At 39.3% G+C, this 12274-nt stretch overlaps 1 protein-coding gene across 1 annotated transcript; it reads left to right on the top strand.

Annotated features, from left to right (window-relative positions):
- Positions 1-5118: 5118 nt before the first annotated feature.
- On the top strand, positions 5119-8146 carry LOC131249099 (probable receptor-like protein kinase At5g24010). The gene has a single exon (XM_058249664.1). The coding sequence runs from the start codon at positions 5192-5194 to the stop codon at positions 7670-7672; it is 2481 nt and encodes an 826-aa protein (XP_058105647.1). The 5' UTR covers positions 5119-5191; the 3' UTR covers positions 7673-8146.
- The last annotated feature ends 4128 nt before the right edge of the window (positions 8147-12274 follow it).

The following is a 12274-nucleotide window of genomic DNA, read 5'->3' as shown; positions in this document are numbered from 1 at the left end:
TGAACAGGTTGGATGAGAAGAAAATTTCACTGTGGGCCTTAGGAAGGTTTCAACGGTGGAACCAATACATCCACTGTTTACTGTAGTATGGTTCACTTGAGCTTTGGATATACTTAAATTTTGGGATCGACCACTAAAATTATTTGGAAAAATGGATGGGCGCCATGGATAAAACACGTGCATTCACGGTGTGCTCAACAAAGTTTACTCAGTACAACAAGAGGGTACCGAGTAACTCTGTACACAATCCAATTTCTGCGCCGAAAGCTGCGTACCGAGTAAACTCTGTGGGGCCCACTATCACTCATACATTTTATCCACTCCTTCCATCCATTTTATTAGAAAAGTATAGAGCTTTTTCCCAAAAAAAAAAATCATATCCAAAGCTCAAGTGGACCACACCACCCAAAACTGTGTAAATTGAACATCTACCGTTGAAAAGTTGTTGGGGTCAACGGAAGTTTGATATCAAGCTGATATTTGTTTTATCCCTTCATCCATGTCTGTCTAATCTTATGAACAGGTTGGATGAGAAGAAAAATTCACTGTGGGCCTTAGGAAGGTTTCAACAGTAGAAATCAATACTTCCACTGTTCACAGTAGTATGGTCTACTTCAGCTTTGGATATGCTTAAATTTTAGGATCAACCACTAAAATTATCTGGAAAAATGGATGGGCGGTGTGGATTAAATTTCTACCTTTGAAAAATTCTTAGGGACCACGGAAGTATTTGATCAAGATAAGATTTGCTTTTTTGTTTTTTGTTTTTTGTTTTTTCTTCAGTGGACCCTATGAAGGTTTCAATGGTGGGCGTCCTTAGCACTGCTACTTCTTGTGGTGTGGTCCACTTGAGCCTTGGATCTGCCTTATTATTGATACAGTACTCTAAAATGATATGGAAAAATGGATGGACGGTGTGGATAAAATTCATACATTAAGGTGGCCCCTCAGTGGAGCTTCGAACAGGCGAGGGTAGTACATAATTTGCGCCCTCGATGTGTAAAGTGACGCGGACCCGATTTGACAGTCTAAGTTCTTGGGGTTTTTTTTTTTTTTTTTTTTGTTAACTTGTTAGTACACCCCACTGTCAGTTCACACTTCACTGTTAGTCACCCCCACTAGGGATCGATACCAAGACCTTAGTGTTGAAACGAGGTATCTTTCACTCGATCTACCACTTGAGCTATGGATCTCTAACCTACCTTCACCCAAGAGCATACGAGATGTGCGATCATTCTTTGGTTTTCTCCATTCCTCACTTGGTTTTCTTGGATCTTTGGCATGAGAATTTTTCATTAATGACTTTCAAATCTCTAAATATTTATTTAGTTAACTTTTCAGTATAAATTTTCCTTTTGACATCAATTTTACCTTAAGCTCTCGAAATTACCTCCCACATGAAAATATGTATAATTAGACCGATTAAGTACTATCATGTTTATATAACCAATATATAAATAGAGAGAAATATGTAATATTTCACACCCAACATTAAACACCTATTAATTTTGGCCGAAAACCACGAAGTCCAGTGGAAATAGAGATTGTCTGTAAATAGTAAGTTTACTATTTATAGTAAGTCACGTTTTGATGGTGTTTGAGTTGAATTATAAATCTAAAACTCTATCCCAACCTCTTTATTATTTAAGTTATAATTTTTTTTAAAAAAATTATTAATCAAGTTATTTTGAATTTATTAAAAATTATTCTAATTTTTATCATTCATGAATTTAAGGAAGCTATGTTGAAGAACCGAAAAAAATTACGTAGATTCAGAATAACCATCCCTCCAGGAAAATGATGATAAACCTCATCAAGTCTTGCTGCACCAGATATTGACACTATGGTCTAGGTCCTTGTTTTTTTCCATCTTTTAGAGAAATTGACCACTGTAGATGCCACCTTTTACCCGGTGTCTTTTCACAACACTCCCAAACTTTACTTTCTCAAAGTAAGCCATTTTGTATATACACACAATTTGCAAATGAAAATATGCTTGCATTTAAATCTATAGCTACGGGTTATAACCGTAGCAATAGGTATTTAGCCACCTCAAACACAGGGTATTTTTATCTGCAAATAGTGTGTCCGTACATAATGGCTTACTTTGGGAAAATAAAGTTTGGGAGCGCTATGAAAAGAAGCCAGGTAAAAGGTGGCGTCTACGGTGGCCAATTTCTCCATCTTTTATCTCTACGTAGCATTAACATAATAACATCTAATGCTTCGGGCAACATAATTTTCCACGGACCTCTGTACTTTTATTGGCCGAAAGCATGGCCCACCTCAAAGGTGAGGAGCCCTATATTTTGACTGAAAGTAACCCAACACGGAATCATCAATCAACAGAAGAAAATCCAATTCACTGGTTAAGGATGCTTTGTCCCAGCATTGACTGATGACTTTGTGGGGTCATTCAAGAAAATATCATGTAACTGTCACTTTTGAGGTGGGCCATGCTTTCAGCCCATGAAAGCATGTGATCTATGGCTCATCTAATGTGGGGATTACAATTTAGACCGTTTGATTTGACTTATATGCAACGTTCGTGCAATTTTGGAGTGCTTGTCTATGAACCATATCACTCTTAGGAGTATCATAGTTTTTTTTTTTCCTTGAAATGTTAATTACATGATCTAAAGCATCTTAAAAGTGTGTTAGACGGTGTTAGACGGTAACGCTGACGGTATTATAATAAAACAAGAGAAAGAAAAAGACAGACCCTGACAAGTGTCAATAACATGCCCACATCCCCTCTGGAAGTGGATTGGCTGGTGTACGACGCATGGGAGGAGTTGTTGAGGTCAAGCACAATCTTTCTCGGGGATAACTACTCCGAGATAATTCTAATAAATTTGAAAACAGCTCTATTGATAATTGTTTAATGTTTCATATTGTTACACATTAACAAATAAATAAAAATTACAATTTGTAATTACTAAAAATAGTAAAATTTTAATTCTAATAAAAATTTTAATTCTAGTAAAATTGTCCTAAACCCTAATTTCTAAAAATAAAAATTTTAAATAAACTTTTGCTAAAATATTATTAAAAGTTATTTAAAAAAAAAGAAAAATCTAAGACTTTAAAAATAAAAAAATATTACAAAAATTGGAATTATTAAAAATAGTAATTTTTTCTTAAATTTATTTTTGAGCTGAAAGCTCACGTTTTTTGACGAAACAGATAGATGCAACCCACGGTGTGGGTCAGTTCACCTTGGATGGCCCAGTACAGTAAAGATGGATATGTCATGCGTCCCGTAACGATACTTGGATCAAAAGTTATAATCAATTTACAGTTTACCTTCTTTTGATCCAAACATGAATATATCGGTGCCTAGAGTTGTATACGAGTCAAACCGAGTTGAGCTTGGCATAGCTCGACTTGGCTCGGTCATTAGCTAACCCTAACTAGAACTCGGCTTGGCTCAGTCCTCGAGCCTGACTAGCAAGCAACTTGGGCCAGTTCGAGCCAAGTTCAAGCCTTTGCAGCATTTCTCAAACACACAGAGTGCAACTTCGATTTCTCACAATATGAGAAACAGTAACAATAGTTTACAGGCATTTCATCAAACACTCAGTTGGCAGCATCAAAATCAAGCAAAAAAGGTAGTTTTATCATGTAATGTTTTTCGTAGTAATTTATTTTATATCCATACCTTCCTCACCACCAGCTGATTTGCAAAGAATGTATGCACCCGAAACAACACTTTGTTGAGCCATTCCATCGAACACATGGTGAGCAACATCAATAACAAAATAATTGACTCACTGAATTGGTTTGATCTGAGTTCGATTCGAGTTGAGGTTTGATCCAGGTTTAAGCTTGAATAAGCTCGGATTTGACAGAGTCCTTGCTCTTGCTCGGGTGGTAGACTCTCAGGAGTTTCAACTCCCGGTCAAGGGTTCGAGTACCCATAGGTGGTGAAATTCCACTAGCGTGAGTGTGCAGGTGTGTGTGCGTGTATAAAAAAAAAAAAAAAAAAAAGAAAAAAGAAAAAAAAAGCTCGGATTTGACTCGAAATATTTTCAAACTCCAAACTCTATTGGTGCCAAGCCCTACATCAGTGTACCACACAACAATATGGCTGCTGTGGGTACGTGTCGTGGGAAGACAAGCACTAACTCCACAATCCTGTCGAGTTTACAAATGGTTCAAAGGAAATCAAAGTAAGATAGGCCCCAAAATGCCGTATTTATTATATCCATATTGTTCATTCATTTTTCTAAATCATTTTAGCACACCAACCCAAAAATGAATCATATTTAAATCTCAACTGGACTACACAACAAGTAGTAGTGGTACAGTGATTTCACCGTTAAAACATTCGTGAGTCCTGCCATAACGTTTTTTTTTTTCATCCAATATGCTCATAAGGTTAAAAAGAGCCCGACGAAGAGGAAAAAGAAATATTATATTGATCCAAAACTTCCGTGACCCCGAAAGGGTTTCAATGGTAGACATTAAAGTATTTCTTTTTTTTTTTTGTTCTTTCTTTTTTTTTTTTTTGGGTTTTCCTGGTGGATTTGAGAATTCTTTGCGATGAGTTCAGAGAAGATTCCTCGAAGAAGACGGTGATAGGCCTCGTCGGTTCATCCCTGTCGTCATAACGTGCCGTTCCTTTTATGGGCCACTTTCACCTTTTTGATCCCCTTCCAAAAGAAACCGCTAGATGCCCCACGTGGACTGCTAAAATTTCCACTGTCCGGATGCTGTCATTGGTTGGAAGCATGGCCCACCTGAAAACTATTGACGTACGTGACCCAAAATTCCACAGAGTCAACGAAGTCATTGGAAGATAATTCAACGAGGCTCGCTAACCATACTCTGCCAGAGCATGGTTGATTATATGCAAGCTGATATCTACTGTACACGTGGCATATGTAGATCTCAATCCAAACCGTCCATATCAGGAAACCTTCATTACTGGTTGGGTATAACCCAAAAGCTACATTGATTAGAAGACAGTAACTGTCCAACCAGTAGAAATTTTTCTATCTGAATTTCTATAGTTGTTGATTTGTACATCAAACGAACCATAACCTTATCCACCTTCTATTGGGAAAGACTCTCGATCAAGCAACCTGGACGGCTGGGATTGACGTAGATGTGGGACCCATGTAGAACAGGTTCTTCATCTATAAACATAGCAGAAACAGAACAAACATGAATTACACTGCAACTATCAATGGAGTCTTTGCTTCTCCCTCTTCTCTCCCTCCTTTTCATCTTCTTCTTCCTTCAGTTTCCTTCACCAGCTTTAACTCAAGATGGATATTTCATCAGCTGTGGATCCGATGGCAACGCCACCGTCGATGATGGCCGTGTTTTTGCCGGCGATTACAAATCTTCATACCTTTCTGGTGATGGAGACAATGCTCTCAAAGACACTTCAAATTCAAATTCAAATTCTCTCTACCACACAGCGCGTGTTTTCACAAGAACATCCTCCTACAAGTTCCCAATCAACAGCAGCCGAACCCATGTAGTACGCCTCCATTTCTTCCCATTCATCTCTCATGGCTACAATCTTTCCTCTGCTGTTTTCGATGTTTCGGTTTCTGGGGATTTCCTGTTTAGAAATTTCACAGCTGATACCAATAAAAATGTTACTCTCAAGGAGTACTTCCTCAAGGTAAAGACTACTAAGCTCGAAATCTCATTTACTCCTACCTGGAAATCGTCTTTCGCATTCGTTAATGCAGTCGAAGTGTTTCCGGCACCCGATAATCTCATCAGTGACACTGCCCAGCTTGTTGGTCCCACAGGCACACAGCATTACAATGGTCTGTTCGAAAAAGTATTAGAGACCATCCATCGAATTAACGTTGGTGGTCCAAAAATCACAGACTCCAATCTGTGGAGAAGTTGGATTCCTGATGAACAGTTCTTAGTACTCCCTCAGGCAGCGAAGCCGGCCACTCGTAACGCACCAATCATTAATTGGGGAATAGTGACCCGTGATATCGCTCCTGAGAATGTTTATAATACTGCCCAGCAAATGAATCGGGATAACAATTCACTTTCACAGAATTTCAATATAAGTTGGGGATTTGGAGTGAGCTCTGATTCAAAATACCTTGTTCGGTTGCATTTCTGCGACATTGTTAGTGAACAGCTGGATGAGCTGTATTTCCATGTCTACATCGGAGATTCGTTTGCAATTAGAGATTTTCACTTCCATGATTATGTCTTCGACCTTGCTGCACCTTACTATGCAGACTTCGTCGCAGATCCTGACAATTTGAGCCAAATAAAAATTGGCGTCGGTCCATCGGAAAAAACGACGCTTTCGAAACAAAATGCGATACTAAATGGGGTGGAGATCATGAAGATAATTGGTAGTGGGGTTTCCAGAAAGAATCCGAGGAAACTGTCAATCGGTGTTCTAGTCGGTGCCGTAGTTGGAGTCTCTGCTTTCAGCTTGCTGCTTGTGGTAGTTTCAGTGCTGGTGTTTAAATGCTGGAGAAAAACAACAGCAAAGCCCAGATCTGAAGAAAGCGTGTCGTGGTTGCCGGTGTCTGTACATGAAAGGAGTTCACGTACTACACTGACTGAAAGAACCAACGGATCAGACCGTCCAAATAAATATCTAGGACTAAAGATGTCACTCACCGACCTCCGGCTTGCGACCGAGAACTTCCATGAGACTTCTCTCATCGGTTCGGGCGGATTCGGCAACGTCTATAGGGGCGTTCTCCAGGATGGCACCATAGTAGCGGTGAAGCGGGGAAAGCCCGAGTCCAGACAAGGTTTAAGCGAATTCGTGGCTGAGATCACAGTCTTCTCACAAATACGGCATCGGCATCTCGTTTCCTTGATTGGGTACTGCGAAGAGCAGTCGGAGATGATTCTAGTCTATGAATTCATGGAAAACGGTACACTGAAAAGGCACCTCTATGGTTCGAATTTGCCGAGCTTGTCTTGGAAGCAGAGGATCCAGATATGTATCGATTCAGCACGGGGCCTTCATTACCTTCACACCGGGTCTGCAAAGGGAATCATTCACCGTGATGTGAAGACGGCGAACATTCTCCTTGACAAGAATTACTCGGCGAAGGTCGCCGATTTCGGTCTTTCAAAGCCGATCCTGTCTCTTGATCAGTCCCACATAACCACCGTGGTTAAAGGCACATTTGGGTACCTTGATCCAGAGTATTACAAGAGGCGCCAGCTAACCGAGAAGTCGGATGTGTATTCATTTGGTGTTGTCCTTCTTGAGGTCCTCTGTGCACGGCCCGCCATCGATGTTTCGCTTCCAAGGGATCAGGTGAATATAGCTGAGTGGGCCTTAGAAAGCCTAAAGAAGGGGTTGCTCGAGCAGATCATCGATCGCAGACTTGTCGGTCAGATCAATCCTATCTCTTTGAGAAAATTCATGGAGACGGTGCAGAGGTGTTTGTCTGAGTACGGCGCTGATCGGCCTACAATTGGAGATGTGTTGTGGAACTTGGAGTATGTATTGCAGCTTCAAGACATTCCAGTTCATAGAGAAGCATATGAAGACAGTGCTGTCAGTGCAGTTGGGCCGCCGTTACCAGATGTTCGACGCGTTCCTTCAAGGAGTGTGCAGTTAGAGAGTGATGATCCGTCTTCAAATGGTAATGGGAGCTCGGAAACAACGGCCAGTGGAGTTTTTTCGCAGTTGTTTGGGAGTGATGGAAGATAGATGTGGCATAGGTATGGCTTCTAGTGATCTGAGAAGAATATCAGGGCCCAGAGTCATGAATGTGGGGTCCATGATTTGGTGAACTAAAATGTTGATCTGATGAGCCCAACTCGAGATTGGGATTGGGAAGATCCTAGCCTTTTGATCAATGCTTATGGACGGTTAAGAGACCAATTGTGGGCGTCCTAAATCAATGGTGGGGCATCAGATCAACGGGTGGATCATCAAACCATGTACACCACATGCAGAATTATGAGGCTTAGGATCCCATAGTTCCTCTTGGTTTGGGCCTTGGTTTTTTTTTTTTTTTTTTCCTGTTTTTACAGTTTCTGTTTTCTTTTTAACGGTCAGGAAGTCTTATTTAGCTGATCTAAAATAGAATATGCATTTTAGCATGTTGTAGGCTCCCACCGCACAAAAGTACGCCGTATCTTAAGATTTATATCACTCCCTTGGTAGGGATCTTGGATTCTATTGTACAGTGCTTCAAAAGATCAACATAATGGTGGTGGTCTCAGTGAAATTAGACCATTGTTGAAATGGGTGCCTTTAATCTCTGCTGAAATCGGGGTCTTTCATCAATGGATGGAAGCCACCTCGATCGAATCTTGAAAATTTCAAAATTTCCAATTAACTTTCTCAATAGTTTTTGGACATGTTCGATCAATTGAACATAGAGGCTTGATTGATCGAGATAAATTTGAAAAATCAAGTTAACTCTCTGGATACTTTTGAGCATATTCAATTGATTTAACATTGTGGCATCAATCGATCAAAGGATACTCGATCAATGTCGATCAGCCAAAGGTTTGATCAATGGTGTGCACAGTTTCTGCATAAGTGAGTGGTTTTGTTTCTAATTCTGAATCGGAATTTATATTGGTGTAACATGGGATTAGAGTATTGTAAACTTGTTCTAAATAAGAGCTAAGGTTTTACGAAGGTTTTTAAAGGGGTATTCACATATGTAACTTGATCTCATCTCTTGCAATTTATTTTCATACTGAATTGCTTGTCATTTTGTGCCATGGTTTTTCCCACAAGAAATTTATACATAAATTCACGTGTTCTTTGTGATTATTGCGTTTGTGTTTCCCTGTAGCTTGTGTGATTCAACTCTAAGGTTGCTTCCACGTCCCCCAACAACCATATATTTCAAATGGTGGGCTTAATAATCAAAGCTGTCAATCTTTATAGTTGTAGATCTGCATTACAGATATCTTTCCACAATTTGCACCTAATCCAAGCATCAATTAATCATGAGCCTTATGCCATGATGTAGTACATTGAATCAAAGTTCCATCGGAATATAGATCATAGATCGGTCTACAATGATGAAGAGTCCTACTTAAAATGGTACTCTTCATTTTAACCATTTTTTGCCATTTCGAAAAAGTTCTTCAACAAGCTTCAGTTTTCCACCATTTTGTGACCAAGCGATGAGGAAAACCCCTCAGTTTAGAGGAGATGTGGTGCGGATCAGATGTCACAAATCTCGGCATTACCGCGCTGTTTGACCAGTTGAGGGCACTGCTCAACCGGTCGAGTGGGCCGCTCAACCAGTCGAGCGGTGCTCCACTCAAAGTCCAGCGGGCTATTTATTTTGGAACTCTGTGGTACTCGACCAATCGATAGTTAGGCTCGACTGGTCGAGAGTTACGCAGATTCAGTTCGGATTTAGTGCAGACTGTGTAAGTTTGAGGCGGTTTCGCAAGAGGTGCGGAAGGAAGTTGCCTAAACTATAAATAGGGGTCCTAAGATTATTCTAGGGTAATGCAAGAGAGTTTTCTAAAGCTTTGCAAGGGTTTACTAAAGGGTTTAGGGCTATCAAAGGTGAGAGAGAAAGAGAGAGAGAGAGAGAGAGAGAGAGAGAGAGAGGAAGCTTATGGAAGGGAGATTCTGCTCGTAGAGGTGGTCTACTTCGCAGTCGACGTCTCATTGCTTCTATGTCCTCGTGATCGGTGAGATCTCTTCTTTTTTCACTATTCTCTTATTGTTCATCCACTCCTGTGTGAGTGAAGAAGGTTTGATTCAAACGGTGTGTGCTTGTGATCGGTTATAACGTTCTACTTCATAGTGAATTGTTACTCTAGACGAGGTCCCGTGGTTTTTACCTCTTTGAGGGTTTTCTACGTAAAAATCTCTTGTGTCGTGTGGTTTGTGCTTTGATTTATTTCATTGCTTTATTATCCCATAATTCTGATGTTTTTGGGAGGTTAGATCCTAAGGTTTTGTGCAATGGCCCCCAACACCAAGTACTATAGTTACACCTTGTAAACTTAATTCGAGAAGGATTGTAATGGATAACCACATATGCAAGATCATAACATCTGGAGAAATGATCAAACTACCCTTGAAATGGTGAAATCTCAACAATGCTCTCTTCTCAGAGGTTACTTGAAGATTTCTTTCTTTAACAAACTTTATCCCCAATTTTAAATAATTAACAAATTATCTTCAAATCCTAAGATGGAGGATATATTAGCAATATTTAAACAATATCCCTTTAATTTCCCTCTAACTTCTCTCATTTTGCATTAGTAGTCCAGCTCTATAAAAGGAGTAGAATTCTCCATATTCCAGCCCTTCTGATAGTTCTCATGTGCCGAAACTCCTATATTTACAGAGAAAAGAGAAGACAATTGTAGAAAAATGGAGGCGGCAAAAGTGATCAGGATTGTTAGAACCCTAACGACAGGCATATCTCACAAACCAGAATGAGTTATTCGACATACCATATATGATTTTGGGATAGGAGAAACTACTTTAGCTAAACAACCCTGATATGTCAAGTTACCCATGCTGAATTTGTGAGATTCCATCAAATCGACGGTCAAAACTCCATTTTAATTTCATTTTTGCTATTTATAGTAAGTTTTAGTTCGATCATAACTCTTGATCCGTTGAGCTTTAAGAGTAGTGTGTGCCCAACATGAAAAGGGCTTAGAAAATTTAGGAGAGTAATGTGGTTAAGCCAAATTGAACACTTATACTATTTTTGGCCAAAAACTAAGAAGTCTTTAAGAGTAGTGTGCCCAACATGAAAAGGGCTTAGAAAATTTAGGAGAATAATGTGGTTAAGCCAAATTGAACACTTATACTATTTTTGGCCAAAAACCAAGAAGTCTGGTAGACATCATGACTATCTATAAATAGTAAGTTTACTATTTATAGTAAGTCAAGTTTTTAGGGAGTTTGAGGTGGAATTTGATTTTGAAACTTCTTCCTAGGTTTTATATAACTATTTAAATGATTGTAAATTCATTTTTATCGTAAATCAATTAATTTTCAAATTTATTAGAATTTAGTTCTATTTTCCCCTGTAAATTCGAGGAGTCCAAAGAAACTTCATGGATTCGGAGTAATTATCCCATGAGAAAGATGGTGCTTGACCTCATCACATCCTTCCCTATGCCAAGAGCCCTCTAAAGATGTCAATTTTCAATCATGGAATCTTTGAATTTTATGGACTAAACTTTCTATGCCGGAGGTAATTTCCTTAAGAGTTAAAAGTTCTAAAGATTGGAGAGAGAAGTCTATGTAAACAATCCTACAACTTTATTTATAGGTTTCTAGCCTAAAGAAATTCTAATTAGAGAAAAAGTAGATGAACAATGCTCCAAAAAATGTTCCCCACTTGATACATGATCATCAACCAGGCTTGATATACAAGCATGGCCCAACTCATGAGCGGATGGTCTGTTTTTCATACAAATGATCTTTGTCCATAAGTTGAACCGAAATTATTCATCTCAATCTTCAATCGCTTCTCCTGGACTATTAATTGGATCACACTCAATCGTGCATGATTCCAGGAGTGTATGAACCAAATTCTCAAATTATTTCGAATTTATTAGAAATTATTTATGCTTTTATCTCTAATGGATTCAAGGAAACTCTTTGAAGAGTTCAAAGATCTCCGTAGAATCGGAATAGCTATCACTCTATAAAGATAATAATTCACCTCATTACGTCCGTCCCTGCCACAGATGTTGACACTATGGTCAAGGTCCTTGTTTTTCCTTTCTTTTATCTCTGCGTAGCATTAACATCTAATATAATTTTCCATCGACCTCGTGCTTTTATTGGTCGAAAGCACAACCCACCTCAAAAGTGAGGGGCCCACGATATTGACTGAAACTGACCCAACACGGAGTCATCAGTCAACCGAAGAAAATCCAATTCACTGATTAAGCATGTTTTGTCCGAGCATCGACTGATGAATGAGTCAGTTCAAGACAATATACTGTAACCGTCAATTTTGAGGTGGGCCATACTTTCGGCCAATCAAATCATGTGGTCTATCGAAAATTAGTAGCAGCTCAATCGGGCTATGGTACACTTGGCATGCAGTGAACAATCTAAATCTCTATTCAATGGACATGGTCTAGTTTCATTCGGACTGCTGGCTATTTTCCATTTTGACTGTCTATTAGATGTACGCCAACTGGCTAATAAGAACATTGGATCATTGTGATTTTTTGGCTGATGGCCCATCTAATGTAGGGATTACAATTTAGACGGTTTGATTTGAGTTATATATGCAACATTGGTGCAATTTCGGAGTGCATGTCTATGAAGAACCATATCACTCTTAGGAGT

The sequence above is a fragment of the Magnolia sinica genome, chromosome 6, assembly GCF_029962835.1.
Source record: "Magnolia sinica isolate HGM2019 chromosome 6, MsV1, whole genome shotgun sequence".
NCBI lineage: Eukaryota > Viridiplantae > Streptophyta > Magnoliopsida > Magnoliales > Magnoliaceae > Magnolia > Magnolia sinica.
This window is presented reverse-complemented; position numbering and strand designations above follow the sequence as displayed.